Source organism: Rhinoraja longicauda, chromosome 19 (assembly GCF_053455715.1).
Source record: "Rhinoraja longicauda isolate Sanriku21f chromosome 19, sRhiLon1.1, whole genome shotgun sequence".
Taxonomy (NCBI): Eukaryota; Metazoa; Chordata; class Chondrichthyes; order Rajiformes; family Arhynchobatidae; genus Rhinoraja; species Rhinoraja longicauda.
This window is the reverse complement of record NC_135971.1, coordinates 21,022,521-21,047,446: the sequence shown is the minus strand read 5'-3', so window position 1 is coordinate 21,047,446 and position 24,926 is coordinate 21,022,521. Positions and strand designations below refer to the sequence as shown.

The following is a 24,926-nucleotide window of genomic DNA, read 5'->3' as shown; positions in this document are numbered from 1 at the left end:
AGGTATCACAGCACAGTACAAAACCATAGATATTTTTTAGGCAAAAGGAAAACTGAAGGCGGGCAGCACAGCAGGTGGGCAATGGATTTGATAGCTGACACACATGCAATACAGACAGAAATTCAGCTTCAACACAACATCTTGGACACACTTTGTCGAGAATCTTTCAACCTAACAGGATACAATGGCGGTTGATGTTAATGCTCTGTTGTATTGGTTGACATTTTATTTGGTTTTGAGTTAACCCGCCCCTCCGCTGTCAAATAAGACCTCTTGCCTCTCCAGATCTCCAAAGGTCAAAGGGAACAAAGGGCGGGGAAGATGGAGGCACCTGGGACTCCATCATGCCGATGGGGGATTGAGGTGGAAGCCTGATTGGAAGATTGAGATGGATGAAGAACAACGCCTCTGATGGATAATCTCTCCACCCCCCCCCCCCACAACCCCGCACACAATTAAAAACTCCAGTCGGGCCTACGCTGAAAGGGTCGCCATGTACTTGGTTAGCTCGGATTGAAAACCAGAGATTATTCCCTCTCTTAGCGTCAGAACAAAAAACAAGGGCCTAACCTAGAACGTCCTGCACGGGGAACCATTCCAGATTTCACCTGGCCTGGGCGGTAAAGTTGCTCCGGTTTTATTTTCCCCAGAACATCGCGAAACGAGGTAAAAAAAAAGAAAAAAAAAGGCAAGACTCAAGTTTGGAAAAGGTTGGCGATATTTCTGGGGTTGGAAAGGTGAACACAAACTACCCAGGATCTGGATTGGGAAGTCCAGTCGCAAGTTCAATCCTGGCTCAGTCTGAGGAAGAGGAAACGTCACCCATTCCTTCTCTCCTGACCGGTTGAGTTACTCTAGCATTCTGTGTCTACCCTGGTTCTCCTGAAGGTTCTTTGATGCTACAGGAGATGACAACGCATCCCATGTGCCTGACCTGGAGGCTGCGACGTTTTGGGGCAGCAATGATCTCGAGGTGTGGCGTGGGCCCGTGGGATCTCCAGAAGTAACCATTTCTCCCGCTCACCGTCTAAACGACGTCGGGCAAAGGCCGGCGTCGGTTTGGACCGGAGATACTATAGGAGCAAGATGAACCACTCCGTCTAAATCGTCTACACTGAAGTGGAGGACGCAAAGGAGCGTACCGTCCACCAATTTTAGTAAGCAAAAGGAGCCATTTTAGTAAGCAAAAGGAGCCACTTTAGTAAGCAAAATGAGCCATTTTGGTAGGCAAAACTCGACTCTCGCAGTGTAATCAGTGTTTTGGGGGAACAGTATGTGTGATGATACCATTAAAATGCAGAATATATCTCATCTATCGATTCACAGATTTTTGTTTATTTTTCTTTTTAAATGTTTCTGCAAGTTTCTGCTTACTAAAATGGCGCCGTGACGCACTACGAGTTTTAGGGTCGAGTGGTCTATCTATTATCTTTGGTTTGGACTCACTAAAAGGGAGTTGGCTTGTCCTGTGGGTGTCTCCGCTGTGGATCGCAAACCCGGGGCCAATTTTTAGCAACGGGCCAAAGTTTCGAAAGTTCTGCATTGTAAACTGATAAAGCTAGTGTCTGGCGAACTTCTAAATGGCAGGATGCAAGGTTATCTGGAAGATATCGGGTGGAACGCATGAACACAAGCACAGAAACTCGCACGCACGCACGCACGCACACAGAGGCAAACACAAAATAAAAAGCCACACAGTCTCACAATGACTTTTCAGACAAGTTTGAAAAGAACTTTGCTGCCGACAAACCTTTTTTTTTCTTTGTGTCAAGGCTCATGTTGGACAATCAGTCCAGAGAGGGGGGGGTCTCAGAAGATCTCGGTGGAGTGAGTGGCTGCACCAAGTAAGATGGCGACCTCAATATTGTGAGCTCCGTGGAAAAGATTCCCCTTAACTTATCTCCTCACCGTTCCCAAGTCCCAGGGTAGGACACTGGACCAGAATTTTGTTTTTAAAAAACCCCAAACCACCCCCCCCCCCCCCCCCCCCCCCCCAGTGCTTCTCAACAATAAAACCTTCGCCATTCATTGTTTTAGAGGTGTGGAGAAAAGGCAAAGTTGCAAGAGGTCCATTAGAACATTCGCACGCGAAGATGTTGTGTAGATTTGATTTCTGACAACTCTGAAAACAGCTGGCCTGTGGAGATGTGAAACAAGGTCCAATTTCTGCAGTTATGTTCCCTCCCCCCCCCCCCCCCCACCCCCGGGAACAGCCCGCCAATTTGAGGCCAACCGCCGTCGAGGGTGCGGCCGCCATTTTGAGGCCGACCGCCGTCGAGGGTGCGGCCGCCATTTTGAGGCCAACCGCCAATTTGAGGCCAACCGCCGTCGAGGGTGCGGCCGCCATTTTGAGGCCGACCGCCGTCGAGGAGCGGCCGCCATTTTGAGGCCAACCGCCAATTTGAGGCCAACCGCCGTCGAGGAGCGGCCGCCATTTTGAGGCCGACCGCCGTCGAGGAGCGGCCGCCATTTTGAGGCCAACCGCCAATTTGAGGCCGACCGCCGTCGAGGAGCGGCCGCCATTTTGAGGCCGACCGCCGTCGAGGAGCGGCCGCCATTTTGAGGCCGACCGCCGTCGAGGAGCGGCCGCCATTTTGAGATCGCCCGGTTCTTCTACCTTCGCCGAGAAGGGGCGAGAGACGGGATCTCCCCCCACCCCCCCCCCCCCCCCCTCTGTGCAACGGGAACTCAAGTGGAAATTGGAACTCCTCTCACATCTCCACAGCCTTCCAGGGTGAGAGGATACTGCAGCTTAAAAGGGAGTTTCCCCCCCCCCCCCCCCCCCCTTTCTCATTTGCGTACCTTGTGTTTCGGTGCCCCTCAATAGTCGGAGGTATAGGCAGGCAGGCAGGCAGGCTGAGGCAGCGCGGCAGACAAAGGTTTCTCTGGGGCCCCCTCCTCCTGTGCCGGAGAGCGAGGCTGGCATGGCGAGACCACCTCCCCTGTCCGTCCCCCCCCCCCCCCACTTCTAGCGTGTAAACGGAGCATTCTTTCCCCTCTCTCCCGGACTGGTTAAACCACAAGTGTTGTCCCACTTACCGGCTTCTGAGGGGAGGGGGAGTGGGGGGGGGGGGGGGGGGGAAAATTTGAACACACAGGCCCCAATTCAATTTATGTATAAATATATATATATCTATTTATAATTTTGTTTTCAAACTGTTCAGTTTAATACCCTGTTTGCCCACCCGTTCCTGCTCCCCATTCACCTTCCCCCCTCCCCCACCCCTCACCCCCCCCCCCCCCCCCTCCCCATTAACCCCTAACCCAATTATTTTCACAACACAGGGTACGGGTGCGTGGCGGTGACGAGGACACCCTTGCTAGGCCCCATGGTGCCATGGTGGGCCAGCGCAGTCAGACCAGCTGTTGACCCCCTGCCCCTTCCACGTTGAACTCAAAATGGCGGCCGTGTCTGTGCACGCGCCTGGGCTCCCCGTGGAACTTGGCCTCGATGCGGTTGGACGGGAAGAACTTGGCCTGGTGGGGACGTGGGGCCTGAGCTAAGGAGGGCGGCGGGAAGCCATTTTGGCTCCTTTTGAAGGAATGCTCCATTGACTTCCAGAGAGGAGGGTTGGTTTTTTGAATTGCGTGCAGGGAGCAGGGTGTTTGGGGAGGGGGGGGGGGGGGGGGGGGGGGGGGGGGGGGGGGGGGGGGGGGAAACAAAAACAACAAACAAAAACAAAAAAGGGGAGGAGGGCGTGAAAGAACGAAAAGGAGAGAACAGGAAAGGAGGAAGAGAAAGAGAGATATTTACACACGTCGTCCCAATAAGATTAGCACTCTTCAGATTGGCATAACTTTCATGGTTGCATCATGGGAGCACGCTCACTAACACACACACGCTCACTCACACTCACTAACACACCACACACACGCTCACACTCAGTAACACACACACTCACTAACACACCCACACACTCACTAACACACCACACGCTCACACACTCACTAACACACCCACACGCTCACACGCACACACACTCACTAACACACCACACACTCACCACACACACTCACGCTCACTAACACACCACACGCTCACACGCACACACACTCACTAACACACCACACACTCACACACACACTCACGCTCACTAACACACCACACACCTCACACACACACTCACTAACACGCCACACGCTCACACACACTCACGCTCACTAACACACCACACGCTCACAAACACTCACATGCATGCTCACTAACACACCACATGCTCACACTCACGCTCTCACTAACACACCACACACTCACACACACTAACACACCCACACGCTCACACACACTCACTAACACACCACACACTCACACACATACGGATGCTCACTAACACACCACATGCTCACACACACTCTCACACGCATGCTCACTAACACACCACATGCTCACACACTCACTAACACACCCACACGCTTCACACACACATACGGATGCTCACTAACACACCACATGCTCACAACACTCACACGCATGCTCACTAACACACCCACAGCTCACGCGCAAGCTCACACACTAACACACCACACGCTCACACACACTCACATGCATGCTCACTAATACCACACGCTCACACACACACAGTCTAACACACCTAACACAGGCTAACACACCACACACTCGCTAACACACCACACACGCACACAATAACACACCATAGGCTCACACACTCACGCTCACTAACACACACACACGCTCACAGCACACTGACACACAACACACACACGCACACACTAACGCACACGCCTCACGCTGACACGCACCAGGATGTACACAGCTAGAGCAACAAGTGAAAGAGGCAGTGTTGGTTACTCAGTGAAAGCAAAATCATCAAACATGCCAGTTCAAGGTGTCGTTTCGACATTGGACTCGCGACGTCACAAAATGGTTGCAAAGGCAGTGAGGAGGCCTGGCGGTGATTGCACCCACAATGCCATCTGCTGCCCCCCCCCCCCCCCCCCCCCCCCCCCCACCTGCACGCTTTCACTGCTCGGCATGGCTGGCACTCCACGCCAAGGGAACTACAACCCATCAGCTGCCAGGGGCACAGAGTGTAAAGCCCGGCCTAAACCCGCCAGACCATTTTCCGCCAAGGCCCCTCTTCTCTTCCCGAGGTGCGGTCGTTCTCTCGCATATCCCGAGTCAAAAGCATCGGGAATAACCGGCTGGGCCAGGCGGCATCTGAGGGGGGGCGTCTCGTCCCCCCCGACAAGTGCACACAACATCCTCGTCCGCTGAGTTACTCCAGCATATTGTGTCTTATGGTTTAAACCAGCGTCTGCAGTTCCCTTCCTTCACAAGGCACGTGTTCATGGGAGATTTACTGTCGGTTGAACAAGGGGTCGGTGTGGGGTGTACAACAAGCAATCGGTGGCGATTCAACCATTGGTTCGGTTTGGTTTAGAGATACAGCACGCAAACAGGCCCTTCGGCCCACCGCGTCCGCGCCGACCAGCGATCCCCGCGCACTGACACCATCCCACACCCACTAGGGACAATTTACCTTTACACCAATATAACTAACCTACAAACCCGCACGTCTTTGGAGTGTGGGAGGAAACCGGAGATCTCGGAGGGAAACCCACACCCGCAGGTCACGGGGAGAACGTACAAACTCCGTACAACTCACAATTATCTTCACACACCACCGATTCCTCTCCCCTTTCTTCATCACCACTCGAGGGCTTTAGGAGTTCAGGACGACGACGGGGGGGGGGGGGGGGGGGAAGAAACCTCAATGAAACAGTGAGCGGCCTGGATAGAGTGAATGAGGAGAGGATGTTTCCACTGGTGGGAGAGTCTGGGACCAGAGGGCACAGCCTCAGAATTAAAGGACGTTCTTTCAGGAAGGAGATGAGGAGAAATTTCTTTAGTCAGAGGGCGGTGAATCTGTGGGATTCTTCGCCATCTCTGCCCCCCCTCACCTCACCAACACGGCGCTAGAGTTGCCGCCTTACAGCGAATGCAGCGCCGGAGATCCGGGTTCCATCCCGACTACGGGTGCCGTCTGTACGGAGTTTGTACGTTCTCCCCGTGACCTGCGTGGGTTTTCTCCGAGATCTCCGGTTTCCTCCCACACTCCAAAGACGTGCAGGTTTGCAGGTTACTTGGCTGGGTAAATGTAAACATTGTCCCTAAGTGGGTGTAGGATAGTGTTAGTGCGCGGGGATCGCTGGGCGGCGCGGACCCGGTGGGCCGAAGGGCCTGTTTCTGCGCTGTATCTAAAAATCTAAAACCATAAGACACGACATGCTGGAGTAACTCAGCGGGTCAGGCAGCATCTCTGGAGAGAAGGAATGGGTGACGTTTTTTGGGTCGAGACCCTTTCCGACTGCAAGTGCACTTGGGAGCACGTACAGAGGTGGGCAGCCTTTCAGCTTGGAGGGAGGCTTGCTTCTGACGTGAGAGTGTGGGTCTTTACAGAAAGTCAAGCAATTTCGCCAGATTGGGGGAGAAGTCTTGGCAAACCCTTCAGATTCAGGGACAGATTCTTCCCAGCTGTTATCAGGCAACTGAACCATCCTACCAACAACCAGAGAGCAGTCCTGAACTACCATCTTCCTCCCTACAGCGCCGGAGACTCGGGTTCGACCCTGACCACGGGCGCTGTTTGTACGGAGTTTGCACGCTCTGGTTTCCTCCCACCCTCTAAAGACACACAGGTTTGCAGGTTGATTGGATTCAGTACAGTGTAAATTGTCCCCCAGTGTGTGTGTGTGTGTGTGTGTAGGATAGTGTTAGTGTGCGGGGATCGCTGGGCGGCGCGGACCCGGTGGGCCGAAGGGCCTGTTTCCCCGCTGTATCTCCAAATCTAACGTGCCCTCCGTTCAACTCCAACTGCATCTTTAAATTCTACCCACGCCGATGAAATCATAGAAACATAGAAAATAGGTGCAGGAGTAGGCCATTCGGCCCCTCGAGCCTGTACGCACCACCATTCAATATGATCATGGCTGATCATCCAGCTCAGTATCCCATACCTGCCTTCTCTCCATAACCCCCTGATCCCTTTAGCCACAAGGGCCACATCTAACTCCCTCTTAAATATAGCCAATGAACCGGCCTCAACTACCCTCTGTGGCAGAGAATTCCACAGACTCACCACTCTCTGTGCGAAGAAATGTTTTCTCATCTCGGTCCTAAAAGACGTCCCCCTTATCCTTAAGCTGTGACCCCTGGTTCTGGACTCCCCCAACATCGGGAGCAATCTTCCCGCATCTAGCCTCTCCAACCCCTTAAGAATTTTATATGTTTCTATAAGATCCCCCCTCAGTCTTCTAAATTCCAGCGAGTACAAGCCCAGTCTATCCAGTCTTTCCACATATGTAAGTCCCGCCATCCCAGATCGCACACCTCCAGATTCAGGGACAGTTTCTTCTCGGCTGTTATCAGGCAACTGAACCATCCCACCACAACCAGAGAGCAGTGCTGGACTACTATCCACCTCATTGGAGACCCTCGGACTATCCTTGATCGGACTTTGCCGGCTTTACCTTGCGCTGAACGTTATTCCCTTTACCATGTATCTGAACACTGTGGACTGCTCGATTGTAATCGTGCGTTGTCTCTCCGCTGACCTGTTAGCACGCAACAAAAGCTGTTCACTGTACCTCGGTACACGGGACAATAAAATATATTGAAAGGGCAATTCTGATGAATAATGCATTGGTTACAACCCCTTAGGTCATCTGAGTTGTAACAAGTCTCACCACTGCTCCAATCCCCAGTCACGCATTTTGACTGTGCGAACATTGCTATAGTTCAAAAATAATTCACACTGGAGTTACTGACATTCAATTTGCAAATGGTCACTTAACACCAAGAGTTGCTGCCTCACAGCGCCGGAGACCCGTGTTCCATCCCGACTACGGGCGCCGTCTGTACGGAGTTTGTACGTTCCCCCCGTGACCTGCGTGGGTTTTCTCCGAGATCTTCGGTTTCCTCCCGCACTCCAAAGACGTGCAGGTTTGAAGGTTTATTGGCCCATCAAGTTCAATCATGGCTAATCTCTCTCTCCCTCCCAACCCCATTCTCCTGCCTTCTCCCCATGACCCCTGACACCCGCACTAAGCAAGAATCTATCTATCTCTGCCATAAAAATATCCACTGACTTGTGGCCTCCACAGCCGTCTGTGGCAAAGAATCCCACAGATTCACCACCCCCTGACTAAAGAAATTCCTCCTCATCTCCTTCCTAAAGGAACGTCCTTTAATTCTGAGGCTGTGCCCTCTGGTCCTAGACTCTCCCACTAGTGGGAACATCCTCTCCACATCCACTCTATCCAGGCCGCTCACTATTCAGTACGTTTCAATCAGGTCCCCCCTCATCCTTCTAAACTAATTCTGCTCCTATCACCTTATGAGTTGTCCAGCTGCGTTCAGGACCCTTGACCCATTAACCGTTTCTCTCTTCACACATGCTGAGCCCATTCGGCCCTTCGAGCCTGTACGCACCGCCATTCATTGCGATCACGGCTGATCATCCACAATCAGTAACCCGTGCCTGCCTTCTCCCCATATCCCTTGATTCCGCTAGCCCCTAGAGCTCTATCTAGCTCTCTCTTTTAAATCCATCCAGTGAATCGGCCTCCACTGCCCTCTGTGGCAGAGAATTCCACACATTCACAACTCTCTGGGTGAAAAACGTTTTTGTCTCACCTCAGTTTTAAATGGCCTCCCCTTTATTATTAGACTGTGTGCGTGGCCCCTGGTTCTGGACTCCCCCAACATTGGGAACAATAGACAATAGACAATAGGTGCAGGAGTAGGCCATTCAGCCCTTCGAGCCAGCACCGCCATTCAATGCGATCATGGCTGCACCTGGCTTGTCCAGCTGCTGATCATTTTTTAGCAAAAGAAGAGAGGAAGTGCTGGAGGAACAACCCGTGACCTGTGACCTGACGTCAAGATGAGGCGGCGGGGGAGGTGAGGAAAAGATGGGCGTGATCTCAAAAGCGGCCATGACGTGAGATAGTAACAGAGCGGATTACTTGGCAAGGAAGTGAAATGTGTGGCGAGGTTGGGCTTTAAGTTCCGTCCAAATCCCATGAGTTTTGCAGATGTTCCTTTCCAAATCGCCCTTGTGTCCGACAAATGTCCTCCTTGCATCCTCCAATTTCCTTCCAAATCTATTCTGCTGCGGTTTAACTCGTTGAGGTGTGCTTTCAAGGTATCCTTACTCTATGGAGGCTGTTTACATGTACACCCCAATCACCACCGTGAATATGGGCATTCCTGTCCCCCACTACATCCTATCTTTGTCTCGCCCCCTCCCCTGACATCAGTCTGATGAAGGGTCTCAGCCCGAAACGTCACCCATTCAATAGACAATAGACAATAGGTGCAGGAGTAGGCCATTCGGCCCTTCGAGCCTGTACGCACCGCCAGTTGTACAGGGCCCTAGTGAGACCGCACCTGGAGTACTGTGTGCAGTTTTGGTCTCCAAATTTGAGGAAGGGTATTCTTGCTATTGAGGGCGTAGGTTTACTAGGTTAATTCTCGGAATGGCGGGACTGTCATATGTTGAAAGACTGGAGCGACTAGGCTTGTATACACTGGAATTTAGAAGGATGAGAGGGGATCTTATCGAAACGTACAAGATTATTAAGGGGGTGGACACGTTAGAGGCAGGAAACATGTTCCCAATGTTGGGGGAGTCCAGAACCAGGGGCCACACAGTTTAAGAATAAGGGGTAGGCTATTTAGAACGGAGATGAGGAAAAACTTTTTCAGTCAGAGAGTTGTGAATCTCCCTTCTCCCCCGAAATGCTGCCTGACCCGCTGAGTTACTCCAGCGTTTTGCGTCTTGCACTCTGCGTCTATCTTTAGGTAGATTTGAAACATAGAAACATAGAAAACAGGTGCAGGAGGAGACCACTCGGCCCTTCGAGCCAACACCGCCATTCATTGTGATCGTGGCTGATCGTCCACAATCAGTAACCCGTGCCTGCCTTCCCCCCATATCCCTTGATTCCGCTAGCCCCTAGAGCTCTACCTAACTCTCTCTTAAATCCATCCAGTGAATCGGCCTCCACTGCCCTCTGTGGCAGAGAATCCCACAAATTCACAACTCTCTGGGTGAAAAACGTTTTTGTCTCACCTCAGTTTTAAATGGCCTCCCCTTTATTCTAAGACTGTGTGTGTGGCCCCTGGTTCTGGACTCCCCCAACATTGGGAACATTTTTCCTGCATCTGGCTTGTCCAGTCCTTTTTATAATTTAATACGTCTCTATAAGATCCCCTCTCATCCTTTTAAACTCCAGCGAATACAAGCCCAGCCTTTCCCAACCTTTCCTCACGTGACAGTCCTGCCATCCCGGGGATTAACCTGGTGAACCTACGCTGATTTGGGCTTGCTTTCTCAGCCAAATGCTGGAGCAGGCGGCCCCAGGATGTTGCTGGTTTTGCTGCGTGGGGCGTCTGAGATTCAGCCACGGAACAGACTGGAGTCTCGAGTACGCTGACAAAATGTCAGAGTGTGGAGTTGCTGGACAGTGGGAAGGTGCCGTGGGGAACAGAGGAACGAGAGCAGAGACTGAGGTAATCTCACCAGCCTCGGGCACCGAGCCGTGCCACAGGGAGCAAGGCAGGTACCCGCACAAGATGGCCGCAGTGCAACGCCATTTTACATGCAGCTCTGCTCCCTGTTCCTCCAAATCCCCACATAGGTATCTCGCAGAGCACTGCAAACATACCAGTCGAATAGGCAACGTCGTTTTGTCTTCGCGGTTGCCAACTATCTCACTCCCAAACAAGGGACAAGAGGTGACGTCACCACCCCGCGCCCCCACGTGACCTCACCCAGCCAGCGGCCACGTGCTCCCGCTCCACCGATGGCGGCCGCCCGGGCCGGGAGGCAGGTTGCTACGCAACTTCCGTCAGGCGGCGCCCGGGCCTCCGGGCCTACACTGTCTGGGCCTACGCTGTCCGGGCCCTACACTGTCCGGAAGGTAGACATAGATTTCAACCAGCATCTGCAGTTTTTTTTCCTACTACACTGTCCGGACCTACAGCGTCCGGGCCTATAGCGTCTGGGCCTACAGCGACCGGGCCTACAGCGTCCGGGCCTATAGTGCCCGGGCCTACAGCGACCGGGCCTACAGTGTCTGGGCCTACAGTGTCCGGGCCTACAGCGTCTGGGCCTATAGGGTCTGGGCCTACACTGTCCGGGCCTACACTGTCCGGACCTACATAGATTTTAACCATAGATTTAACATAGATTTTAACCAGCATCTGCAGTTTTTTTTCTATTACACTGTCCGGACCTACACTGTCCGGGCCTACAGTGTCCGGGCCTACACTGTCCGGGCCTACAGTGTCCGGGCCTACAGCGTCCGGGCCTACAGTGTCCGGGCCTACAGCGTCCGGGCCTACAGCCTCCGGGCCTACAGTGTCCGGACCACCAGGGCGGTCCCATACGGGACAAATCAATTTAGCCCAAAATACCGGGTGTCCCGGCTAATACGGGACGGTTGGCAACCCCTATTTTGTCTCCACAGCCACGTTAGCACTGAAACAATCAACGCAGGGAGGAGAGACGGAAGAGATACCGGGAGACAACACACTTAATCCTGATCCTTCAAGCACTTGCCGTGGCAAATGCCGCTCGCAGCTGTTAATGAAACAGCGCAAAGCAGGAATCAGACTGAGAATCATCCTAACCTGCACCCAATCAACTACAAATCTCACCGTCGTGTTCGAAGTCCTCCACAGCCTTTGCCCCTCTCTGACTCTGTAGTCATTTCCAAGCTGCTGCTGTCTCATCCCTGTTCTTCCAATGTTGCCTTTGGACATAGAGTCATACAGAGCGGTACAGTGTGGAAACAGGCCCTTCGGCCCAACGTGCCCACATGTCCCAGCCACACGTGTCCCACCTGCCCGCGCTTGGTCCTGTCCATGCACCTGTCCAACTGCTTCTTAAACGTTGGGATAGTCCCTGCCTCAACTACCTCCTCCGGCAGCTATGGTTGGCTCACTTTATCCCCCCACTTCTGATCGAATTACCACCTTCGAGCCAGCACCAATGATCATGGCTGATCATCCACAATCAGTACCCCCGTTCCTGCTTTCTCCCCATACCCCCTGACGGCACGGTAGCGCAGCGGTAGAGTTGCTGCTTTACAGCGCCGGAGACTCAGGTTCGATCCTGACTACGGGTGCTGCACTGTAAGGAGTTTGTACGTTCTCCCCGTGACCTGCGTGGGTTTTCTCCGAGATCTTCGGTTTCCTCCCACACTCCAAAGACGTACAGGTATGTAGGTTAATTGGCTGAGTAAATGTAAAAAAAAAAAATTGTCCCTAGTGGGTGTAGGATGGTGTTAATGTACGGGGATCGCTGGGCGGCACGGACTTGGAGGGCCGAAAAGGCCTGTTTCCGGCTGTATATATATGATATGATATGATATGACTCCGCTAGCCCTGAGAGCTAAATCCGACTCTCTCTTGAAAACATCCAGTGAATTGGCCTCCACTGCCCTCTGCGGCAGAGAATTCCACAGATTCACAACTCTCTGGATGAAAAATGTTTTCCCCCCATCTCAGTCCTAAATGGCCGACCGTTTATTCTCAAACATGACCTGTTTATCCCGACCTGCTGAGTTACTCCAGCATTCTGTGATACCTTATTCTTAAACTGTGACCCCCTGGTTCTGGACTCCCCCCCAACATGGGGGAACATTTTTCCTGCATCTAGCCTCTCCCATCCCTGAAGAATGTTACATGTTTCTATAAAGTCCCCCCTCATCCGTCTACATTCTAGTGAATAATGATGTACTAATCATCCATTCCTTGGCTAACAGAACTCTACAGAGCTCCGATGAGATTGGGCCTTAGCATCACTCAGCAAATGAATGATTTTAGAATTTAACTTTAATTCGAAACATAGAAAATAGGTGCAGGAGGAGGCCATTCGGCCCTTCGAGCCAGCACCGCCTTTCAATGTGATCATGGCTGATCATCCACAATCAGTAACCCGTGCCTGCCTTCTCCCCGTATCCCTTGATTCCACTAGCCCCCAGAGCTCTATCTAACTCTCATAAATTCATCCAGTGATTTGGCCTCTGTGGTAGAGAATTCCACAAATTCACAACTCTCTGGGTGAAAAAGTTCCTTCTCACCTCAGTTTAAAACGGCCTCCCCTTTATTCTTAGACTGTGTGTGTGTGTGGCCCCTGGTTCTGGACCCCCCCCAACATTGGGAACATTTTTCCTGCATCTAGCTTGTCCGGTCCTTTTATAACTTTTATATGTCTCCATGAGACTATATAATTGACGATATATTTTTCTTTTGTCTTTTGTTAAACGATTAAAACAATTGTGCCATCACTCTCTCTCTCTCTCTCTCTCTCTCTCTCACCTTCTCCTTATCAGAGTCTTCCCATGCAAGAACGTCTCAAATCTCTTCAGAAGGAACGCAGTTATAGCCTCCAGATCTAGAATTGCCTGCTGCATTGATGGTCGTCGGTGCTGGGGCAATAATCCCCCTCCTCCCACCCTGACCTCCCTTTCACGGCCCATCACCCTCTTCCCCGAGCGGTCTTCCTGAACGCTTCACTGACCTCTCCCATCCCTGGGGCAGAAGACACCACTCCCCACCCTGGTGGTATTTGCAATGCAAGTCCACGCCCCTCCCCCGGCTTCTCCCCCCCCCCCCTTCTCCAGCCGATTTTTATCCTACGCCTCCCTGCCTTTCCAACCAAACCAAATTGGCGTCGGTGGGCACGTTCGCGGGCTGACCTGTGCCGAGCTGGCTATTCCTGCACGCCCCTCTGCACATGCTGGGGGGGGGGGGGGGTTTCCCTCTTTGGCCTGTCCGGCAGTGGCTGCCGCACTCGAGAAAGAGAGAGAGGACTACCAGGGATCGCAGGGCATCCTGGCTCCATCAGGGTGGCAGGGCGGGTGGGGTGGGGGTAGAGTGGAGCGAGAGCGGAAGGGAGCCTTTGTACCCAAGTCCAGCCGTCTCCGAGAGAGAGAGAGAGAGGTCCTTAGTGTTGTAAACAGTGTGACAATCCTGAGTGCGTGTTGGCAAAAAAGAAAATGGCCGCCCGGTTTTGTGCGGGTGCGCAGTTTTGCGGCCACTTTTAAGTTCAAACGTCTTTGTCCCTCTAAGTGGTCTCCAACCCAAATCGCACCCCCCCCCCCCCCCCCCACCCGCCAGTCTGAGATGGGCAACCAAAGAATTAAAAACAAAAAGAAAACTAAAAAAACACACATGAGGTTACCATTGGTCTCCTGGTTTTCCCACTTGTACATAACCAGGGGGGGGAAATAAAACCCCCTGGCTGTTCACTGCCAGGGCACACTAATGGCCCCGATCAAACCCCATCGCTGCAAACTTGCAAACGTACAGGCCCCGAACCGACCTGCGTTTCCGAAACTAGGGGAGGAGAGTTCGAACAAAAAAAAAAAACCAGGCCGCATCTTGACTTTGGGCCTCCCCCCTTCCCCCTCACACCCTCCCCGCCAATCTGGCGCGCAATATTAAAATGTCAAAGTCAGTGCCCCTTCTCCTTGGCATCGGTTGGCCAAGGGCACCCAATTTGGCGGTGGCAGAGAGGAGGGTGGGGGGGTAAATAAAGGCAGCAGTTTGTGGAGATGAGGTTTGAACCAGGGGCGGGTACTGTCCCGACATGGATTAATCGCTTGGCGCCTCAGTGTCATTTGTTGATCTTTGAGGTGATGACTTTCTGTACCTGAACGTCGATTATCCGCTGCTTTGCGTCGATGGCATCCTGCATGCTGGCGTGGTCTTTCCGCAGCTCGTCTTCCACCACCATTAACCTGCGGGGAGAGGGGCAAGCACACAGAGCCACACAACATCAGCCCAGGGGAGGATGGGAGAGACGCCAAAGCCTCAAAGTTCCACGTTACGTTTAGACAATAGACAACAGGTGCAGGAGGAGGCCATTCGGCCCTTCGAGCCTGTACGCACCGCCATTCAACGTGATCATGGCTGATCATTCTCAATCAGTAGCGCAGGGCGTGCAGCGTAGGTTCACCAGGTTAATTCCCGGAATGGCGGGACTGTCGTATGTTGAAAGACTGGAGCGACCGGGCTTGCATACACTGGAATTTAGAAGGATGAGAGGGGATCTCATCGAAACGTATAAGATTATTAAGGGGTTGGACACGCTAGAGGCGGGAAACATGTTCCCAATGTTGGGGGAGTCCAGAACCAGGGGCCACACACAGTTTAAGAATAAGGGGTCGGCCATTTAGAACGGAGATGAGGAAAAACTTTTTCAGTCAGAGAGTTGTGAATCTGTGGAATTCTCTGCCTCAGAGGGCAGTGGAGGCCAATTCTCTGAATGCATTCAAGAGAGAGCGAGATAGGGCTCTTAAGGATAGCGGAGTCAGGGGTATGGGGAGAAGGCAGGAACGGGGTACTGATTGAGAATGATCAGTCATGATCACATTGAATGGCGGTGCGTACAGGCTCGAAGGGCCGAATGGCCTACTCCTGCACCTATTGTCTATTGTCTAGTACCCCGTTCCTGCCTTCTCCCCATACCACCTGACTCCGCTATCCTTAAGAGCTCTATCCAGCTCTCTCTTGAATGCATTCAGAGAATTGGCCTCCACTGCCCTCTGAGGCAGAGAATTCCACAGATTCACAACTCTCCGACTGAAAAAGTTTTTCCTCGTCTCCGTTCTAAATGGCCGACCCCTTATTCTTAAACTGTGTGGCCCCTGGTTCTGGACTCACCCAACATTGGGAACATGTTTCCTGCCTCTAACGTGTCCAACCCCTTAATAATCTTATACGTTTCGATAAGATCCCCCCTCATCCTTCTAAACTCCAGTGTATACAAGCCTAGACGCTCCAGTCTTTCAACATACGACAGTCCCGCCATTCCGGGAATTAACCTAGTAAACCTACGCTGCACGCCCTCAATAGCAAGAATATCCTTCCTCAAATTTGGAGACCAAAACTGCACACAGTACTCCAGATGCAGTCTCACTAGGGCCCGGTACAACTGCAGAAGGACCTCTTTGCTCCTATACTCAACTCCTCTTGTTATGAAGGCCAACATATCATTGGCTTTCTTCACTGCCTGCTGTACCTGCATGCTTATTTTCAGTGACTGGTGCACTAGGACACCCAGATCTCGTTGTACGTCCCCTTTTCCTAACTTGACACCATAAGATCCCCTCTCATCCTTCTAAATTCCAGAGTTTAGAGGTGCAGCGAGGAAACGGGGCCTTTCGGCCCACCCGGGTCCACGCCCGCCTGCGGTCCCCGCACGCTAACACGATCCGGCACCCACTAGGGACAATCTTTTCCATTTGCACCGAGCCAATTAACCGCCTCAATACTACTAATCTAATCAATACATTTGAACTACTATAAGAAGATCACTGCAGATGCTGGTACAAATCGAAGGTATTTATTCACAAAATGCCGGAGTAACTCAGCAGGTCGGGCAGCACCTCGGGAGAGAAGGAATGGGTGACGTTTCGGGTCGAGACCCTTCTTCAGACTGGGTCATTTGAACTACTATTGGATTCCTAGAAACATAGAAAATAGGTGCAGGAGGAGGCCGTTCGGCCCTTCGTGCCAGCACCACCATTCAATGTGATCGTGGCTGATCGTCCACAATCAGTAACCCGTGCCTGCCTTCTCCCCGTACCCCATGATTCCGCTAGCCCCTAGAGCTCTATCTAACTCTCTCTTAAATCCATCCAGTGCATTGGCCTCCACTGCCCTCTGAGGCAGAGAATTCCACAAATCCACAACTCTCTGGGTGAAAAAGCTTTAGATTTTAGATTTAGAGATACAGTGCGGAAACAGGCCCTTCGGCCCACCGGGTCCGCGCCGCCCAGCGATCCCCGCGCACTAACACTATCCTGCACCCACTAGGGACAATTTTTACATTTTACCAAGCCAATCAACCTACATACCTGCACGTCTTTGGAGCGCGGGGGGGAAACCGGAGATCTCGGAGAGAAAACCCACGCAGGTCACGGGGGGAACGTACAAACTCCGTACAGGCAGCGCCCGTAGTCGGGATCGAACTGGGGTCTCCGGCGCTGTATTCGCTGTAAGGCGGCAACTCTACCGCTGCGCCACCGTGTACCGAGGTACAGTGAAAAGCTTTTTGTCACGTGCCATCCAGTCAGCGGAAAGGCAGTCCGTGATTACGATGGGGTTATTTAGTGTACAGATACAGTGCCCTCCATAATGTTTGGGACAAAGACCCATCATTTATTTATTTGCCTCTGTGCTCCACAATTTGAGATTTGTAATAGAAAAAAATCGCACGTGGTTTAAAGTGCACATTCTCGGTATTGCCACAGACGGCTGTGGAGGCCACAAGTCAATGGATTATAGATAGATAGATTCTCGATTAGTGCGGGTGTCAGGGGTTATGGGGAGAAGGCAGGAGAATGGGGTTGGGAGGGAGAAATAGATCAGCCTCGATTGAATGGCGGAGTAGACTTCAAAGATACTGGAGGAGCAAGATAGACCACTCGACCCTAAAAACCGTGGTATGTCAAGCCGCCATTTTAGTCGGCAGAAACTTGCAGAAACATTTTAAAAGAAAAATAACAAAAATCTGTGAATTGATAGCTGAGATATATTCTGCATTTTAACGGTATCATCACCCAAAACACTGATTACACTGCGAGAGGCAGAGCGAACGGCGGGATTTGCCTAACTAAAATGGCGGACGTTCAGTCAGAGCATTGAGTGTAGAAGTTGGGAGGACATGTTGCAGTTGTAACAGTCGTTGGTGAGGCTGCATTTAAGAGTATTGTGTTCACCGTGACCGCCCCAATATCTATACACTGCGAACGACTCGATTGTAAACATGTATTGTCTTTCCGCTGGTTGGTTAGCTGGTGAAATGAGAAAACATTTCTTCACACAGAGAGTGGTGAGTCTGTGGAATTCTCTGCCACAGAAGGTAGTTGAGGCCAGTTCATTGGCTATATTTATAGAGGGAGTTAGATGTGGCCCTTGTGGCTAAAGGGGTCAGGGGGTATGGAGAGAAGGCAGGTACGGGATACTGAGCTGGATGATCAGCCATGATCATATTGAATGGCGGTGCGTACAGGCTCGAAGGGCCGAATGGCCTACTCCTGCACCTATTGTCTATGTTTCTATGTAACAAAAAGCGTTACACTGTACCGAGACAGGACGTGCACGGTGAATGGAAGGCCTCTGGGGAGTGTTGTGGAGCAGAGGGATCTAGGAGTGCAGGTGCATGGTTCCTTGAAGGTGGCGTTGCAGGTAGATCGGGTGGTCATTGGCCCGCATCAGTCAGAGCGTTGAGTGTACAAGTTGGGAGGTCATGTTGCAGTTGTATGATAAGAAAATAACTGCAGATGCTGGTACAAATCGAAGGTATTTATTTCACAAAATGCCGGAGTAACTCAGCGGGTCAGGCAGCATCTCGAGAGAGAGAGAGAAGGAATGGGTGACGTTTCGGGTCGAGACCCTTCTTCAGACTGATGCAGTTTAGATTTAGATTTAGATTTAGAGATACAGCACGGAAACAGGCCCTTCGGCGCCGCCCAGCGATCCCCGTACATTAACACTATCCTACACCCACCAGGGACAATTTTTACATTTGCCCAGTCAATTAACCTACAAACATTCACGTCTTTGGAGTGCGGGAGGAAACCGAAGATCTCGGCGAAAACCCACGCAGGTCACGGGGGGAACGTGCAAACTCCGTACAGACGGCGCCCGTAGTCGGGATCGAACCTGAGTCTCCGGCGCTGCATTCGCTGTAAGGCGGCAACTCTACCGCTGCGCCACCGTGACCGTTGTATGAGATATATTCTGCATTTTAAGGGTATCACCACACATAGTGCTCCCCCAAAACACTGATTATTACACTGCGAGAGGCAGAGCGAACGGCGGGATATGCCTTCTAAAATGGCGGACGTTCCGCCCCTTTGCGTGCTACACTTCAGCGTGGGCGACTCCAACGGAGTGGTCCATCGTGCTCCTCTCGTGTCTCTGGTGGACTCGATGGGCCGAATGGCCTAGGTCTGCCGCCATCGCTCGTGAGCTTGGTGGAGGCAGTACTTTAATGCTCTTCAGGAAACGGGGCTTCCCCTCCTCCATTGTAGACGAGGCTCTCACTAGGGTCTCCTCTACATCCCGCAGCTCCGCTCTTGCTCCCCCTCCCCCCACTCGCAACAAGGACAGAATCCCCCTCGTTCTCACCTTCCACCCCACCAGCCAGCGGATCCAACAAATCATCCGCCAACACTTCCGTCACCTACAACGGGACCCCACCACTGGCCATATCTTCCCATCCCCTCCCCTCTCTGCGTTCCGCAGAGACCGTTCCCTCCGTAACTCCCTGGTCCACTCGTCCCTTCCCACCCAAACCGCCCCATCCCCGGGCACTTTCCCCTGCAACCGCACGAGATGCAACACCTGTCCCTTTACCTCCCCCCTCGACTCCATCCAAGGACCCAAACAGTCTTTGCAGGTGAGACAGAGGTTCACCTGCACCTCCTCCAACCTCATCTATTGCATCCGCTGCTCCAGATGCCAACTTATTTACATCGGCGAAACCAAGCGCAGGCTCGGCGATCGCTTCGCTCAACACCTGCGCTCGGTCCGCGTTGACCAAACTGATCTCCCGGTGGCTGAGCACTTCAACTCCCCCTCACATTCCCAGTCTCACCTTTCTGTCATGGGCCTCCTCCAGTGCCATAGTGAGGCCCACCAGAAATTGGAGGAACAGCACCTCGTATTTCGCCTGGGCAGCTTGCAGCCCGGCGGTATGAACGTCGACTTCTCCAACTTTAGATAGTTCCTCCGTCCCTCTCTTCCCCTCCTCCTTCCCAGATCTCCCTCTATCTTCCTGTCTCCACCTATATCCTTCCTTTGTCCTGCCCCCCCCTGACATCAGTCTGAAGAAGGGTCTCGACCCGAAACGTCACGCCACCCATTCCTTCTCTCCCGAGATGCTGCCTGACCCGCTGAGTTACTCCAGCACTCTGTGAATAAACACCTTCGATTTGTAACAGCATCTGCAGTTATTTTCTTATACTACTTTAATGGTCTCTACGGGAGTGGCTGGGGCAGAAAGTTAGCCACTCCGATTCTCACATGACAATGGTGGCCACCGTGACAAAATCTTTGCCCAATGTATTTCATTTCTGGCGCCGTGAGGGGTGTTTGATCTGGAGCTGCGAGGATTGCTTTTTTTTTTGTCAGCAAAAGAAACGTATTTTTAGAATCCATTTGCAGCACCTCAGGTTTCAGAGTGAATAATTCCACCTGCCAAGTATCTGTGGAGCCGCTAAGTATATGTCGGGCAGACTCCCCTTGCAATTTCCTGCTTCGCCACGCACTTTGGCAACATCCATTAACATATGTTCCTTTTCATATCCCAGGACACCTTGCAGAAGTGCTTTTAAAACGTCCCGCAGCTCCGCTCTTGCTCCCCCTCCCCCCCACTCGCAACAAGGACAGAATCCCCCCTCGTTCTCACCTTCCACCCCGCCAGCCAGCGGATCCAACATATCATCCTCCAACGTTTCCGTCACCTACAACGGGACCCCACCACCGGCCACATCTTCCCATTCCCCTCCCCTTTCTGCGTTCCGCAGAGACCGTAACTCCCTGGTCCACTCGTCCCTTCCTACCCAAACCACCCCAACCCCGGGCACTTTCCCCTGCAACCGCAGGAGATGTAACACCTACCCCTTTACCTCCCCCCTCGACTCCATCCAAGGACCCAAACAGTCTTTCCAGGTGAGACAGAGAGGCTCACCTGCACCTCCTCCAACCTCATCTATTGCATCCGCTGCTCCAGATGTCAACTTCTCTACATCGGCGAAACCAAACGCAGGCTCGGCGATCGCTTCGCTCAACACCTCCGCTTAGTCTGCCATAACCAACCTGATCTCCCGGTGGCTGAGCACTTCAATTCCCCCTCCCACTCCCGCACTGACCTTTCTGTCCTGGGCCTCCTCCACTGTCAGAGTGAGGCCCAGCGCAAATTGGAGGAACAGCACCTCATATTTCGCTTGGGCAGCTCACACCCCAGCGGTATGAACATTGACTTTTCCAACTTCAAGTAGCCCTTGCATCCCCTCTCTCCGTCCCTCCCTCTTCCCATTTCTCCGACCAGTCTGACTGTCCTCCTGATTATATTTTATTTCTCTTTGCTTCGTTGTCACCTTCTCCCAGCTAACAGTGATCTATTCTGCATTTTCCTTGAACCCACATCTCTTTTGATGTCTCGTTTTCACACCTTGCCCTTCCTTATCTCTGTGTCTCCCTCTCTCCCTGACAGACAGGTCACGTTCAGAAGCGAATGACCCGCTCGATCGAAAGGACACAGAGTGCTGGAGTAACTCAGCGGGTCAGGCAGCATCTGTGGGGAACATGGATAGGTGACGTTTCACAGAGTGCCGGAGTAACTCAGCGGGTCGGGCAGCATCTGTGGGGAACATGGATAGGTGACGTTTCACAGAGTGCTGGAGTAACTCAGCGGGTCGGGCAGCATCTCTGGGTGAACATGGATAGGTCGGGATCCTTCTTCAAACTGATTGTAGCCGGGAGAAAAAACAAAACTGGAAAAGGAGAGAGGCTGGTCAGTGTGGGAAGGCCAAACCACCACCTATCCATGTTCTCCTGGGATGCTGCTTGGCCTGCTGAGTTCCGTGCGCCTTTCCTCGGTAAACCAGCATCTGCAGTTCCTTGATCCGTCCGAAGAAAGGTCTCGACCCGAAACGTCGCCCATGCCTTTATCTCCACAGACGCTGCCTGTCCCGCTGAGTTACTCCAGCATTTTGTGTCTATCTTTGGAATAACAAATTCTTTCACAAAGACTTAGTATGCAGGTGCAGCTAGTGATTAGGAAGGCCAATGGAGTCTTAACCTTTATTGCCAGGGGGGGGGGGGGGGATAGAGTATAAAAGTAGGGAGGTTTTGCTGCAGCTGTATACAGTATTGGTAAGACCGCATTTGGAATACTGTGTGCAGTTTTGGTGCCCATATTTAAGAAAGGATGTACTTGCTCTGGAGGCAGTGCAGCGAAGGTTTACACAGTTAATTCCAGGGATGAGGGGGGTTGACATATGAGGAAAGGTTAAGTAGGTTGGGACTTTTCTCGTTGGAGTTCAGTAGAATGCGAGGCGATCTTATTGAAACGTATAAGATCGTGAGGGGCCTTGATCGGGTGGATGCGCTAAAGATGTTTCCGATGATCGGGGAGACCAGAACTAGGGGGGGGCATAGTCTTAGAATACGAGGGGGCTCTTTTAAAACTGAGATGAGGAGAAACTTCTTCACTCAGAGGGTGGTTAGTCTGTGGAATTCGCTGCCTCAGGGAGCTGTGGATGCAGGAACGTTAAATACATTTAAAACGGAAATAGATTGTTGTTCAATAGACAAGGGAATTAGGGGTCACGGGGAGCGGGCAGGGAAGTGGACATGAGCTATTGTTAGTATAGTAAGACCCGAGTAATCTCCTGGACAAGTTTCGATCGCCTAGCTTGGGGTCGGGGAGGAATTTCCCGGATTTTTCCCCCAAATTGGCCTGGGTTTTTATCCGGCTTTTCGCCTCTCCCAGGAGATCGCACGGTTCTTTTGGGTGGGAAGGAGGGCGATAGTGGGAAGGGGGTTGGGGTGGGATCAGCCATGATCGTATTGAATGGCAGAGCGGGGCGGGCTCGAGGGGCCGGTTGGCCTGCTCCTGCTCCTATTTTCTTGTGTTGGATCAGTTGCTGGATTTAGGCTTCACTTACATTGCAACTGAATTATTGCAACTGAATACATTGCAACAAGCACAAGCAAACCTTCAATGCAGCTTAAGGTAGGCAAAAAAAAACTGGATTAACAGTGGGTCAGTTGGACAGGTACGTGGATAGGTCGGGTTTGGAGGGGATATTGACCAAACGCGGGCAGGTGGGACTAGTGTAGCTGGGACATGTTTAACTAATCGTATAAACGTATAACATTATTAAGGGGTTGGACACGTTAGAGGCAGGAAACATGTTCCCAATGTTGGGGGAGTCCAGAACCAGGGGCCACACACAGTTTAAGAATAAGGGGTCGGCCATTTAGAACAGAGATGAGGAAAAACTTTTTCAGTCAGAGAGTTGTGAATCTGTGGAATTCTCTGCCTCAGAGGGCAGTGGAGGCCAATTCTCTGAATACATTCAAGAGAGAGCTGGATAGAGCTCTTAAAGATAGCGGAGTCAGGGGGTATGGGGAGAAGGCAGGAACGGGGTACTGATTGAGAATGATCAGCCATGATCACGTTGAATGGCGGTGCGTACAGGCTCGAAGGGCCGAATGGCCTCCTCCTGCACCTATTTTCTATTGTCTATTGTCTAATGGACTGGGTGATAAGAAGCAGTGCTTCCGGTGACCAGCAGATGGCGGCACCTTGACACCACCTCAATATCTCAGACACAAGATGCTGGAGTAACTCAGCGGGTCAGGCAGCATCTCGGGAGAGAAGGAATGGGTGACGTTTCGGGTCGAGACCCTTCTTCAGACTGAACTGAAGAAGGGTCTCCACCCGAAACGTCACCCATTCCTTCTCTCCTGAGATGCTGCCTGACCCGCTGAGTTACTCCGGCATTTTGTGAATAAATACCTTCGATTTGTACCAGCATCTGCAGTTATTTTCTTATACAATCAATATCTCAGTCAATTCAATCAGAAGGGTCTCGACCCAAAACGTCACCATTCCTCCCCTCCATAGATAGAAACATAGAATCATTGAAAATAGGTGCAGGAGGAGGCCATTCGGCCCTTCGAGCCAGCACTCCCATTCAATGTGATCATGGCTGATCATCCACAATCAGTGCCCCGTTCCTGCTTTCTCCCCGTATCCCTTGATTCCGTCGGCCCTAAGAGCTAAATCTAACTCTCTCTTGAAAACATCCAGTGAATCGGCCTCCACTGCCCTCTGTGGCAGAGAATTCCACAGATTCACAACTCTCTGGGTGAAAAAGGTTTTTCCCCGTCTCAGTCCTAAATGGCCGACCCCTTATTCTTAAACCGTGTGACCCCCTGGTTCTGGACTCCCCCCAACATCGGGGAACATTTTTCCTGCATCTAGCCCGTCCGATCCCTTAAGAATGTTTCTATAAGATCTATAAGTTTCTATAAGATGCTGCCCGTCACCGCTGAGTTACTCCAGCCACTTTGTGACTATCTCCAGAGATGCTGCCGTCCCCGCTGAGTTACGGCAGCCATTTTGTGTGGGTCTCCAGAGATGCTGCCTGTCCCGCTGAGTTACGGCAGCCATTTTGTGTGGGTCTCCAGAGATGCTGCCCGTCCCGCTGAGTTACGGCAGCCATTTTGTGTCCGTCTCCAGAGATGCTGCCCATCCCGCTGAGTTACGGCAGCCATTTTGTGTTTGTCTCCAGAGATGCTGCCTGTCCCGCTGAGTTACGGCAGCCATTTTGTGTCTATCTCCAGAGATGCTGCCTGTCCCGTTGAGCTACGGCAGCCATTTTGTGACTGTCTCCAGAGAAGTTGCCTGTCTCGCTGAGCTACGGCAGCCATTTTGTGACTGTCTCCAGAGATGCTGCCTGTCTCGCTGAGCTACGGCAGCCATTTTGTGTGTGAGTGTGGCGGGTCAGTGTGTGGGGGGGGGGGGCTGGCGACCGCGGCCTACCTATTGATGATGCCTTTGATCTGGCTGTCCTTCTCGTCCTGTTGCCGGCGGAGACGGGTCTCGCTCTCGTCCAGGCGGGACTGGTACTCCCGCAGGATCTTCCCCGTCTGCTCCTCCTGTGACATCAGCCGCCGCTCGTACTCCTCCAGCTTCCGGTTGGACATCTGCAGCCGCTCCTTCAGGGAGAGAATCTCCTCCTCGTACTGGGTCTGTTGCCCCTGCAGGGAAAGGGGGACGCAGGGGAGACCCATTACACGTATCCCGTATGTGTTCCGAGCCGCGCCCGGGCTGCATGTCCTCCATCCGCCCCGGATAAAACAG

General features: G+C 52.3%; 1 protein-coding gene across 1 annotated transcript in view; it reads right to left on the bottom strand.

The window, feature by feature from the left end:
- The window catches only part of LOC144602551 (ras/Rap GTPase-activating protein SynGAP-like), a 115,155-nt gene that overhangs the window by 11,767 nt on the left and 78,462 nt on the right, over positions 1–24,926 (bottom strand). Inside the window, 3 exon segments of the mRNA XM_078415680.1 lie at positions 2,803–3,555; positions 14,688–14,775; positions 24,606–24,814. Coding sequence (XP_078271806.1) covers positions 3,355–3,555; positions 14,688–14,775; positions 24,606–24,814 — 498 coding nt within the window. The 3' untranslated portion in view covers positions 2,803–3,354.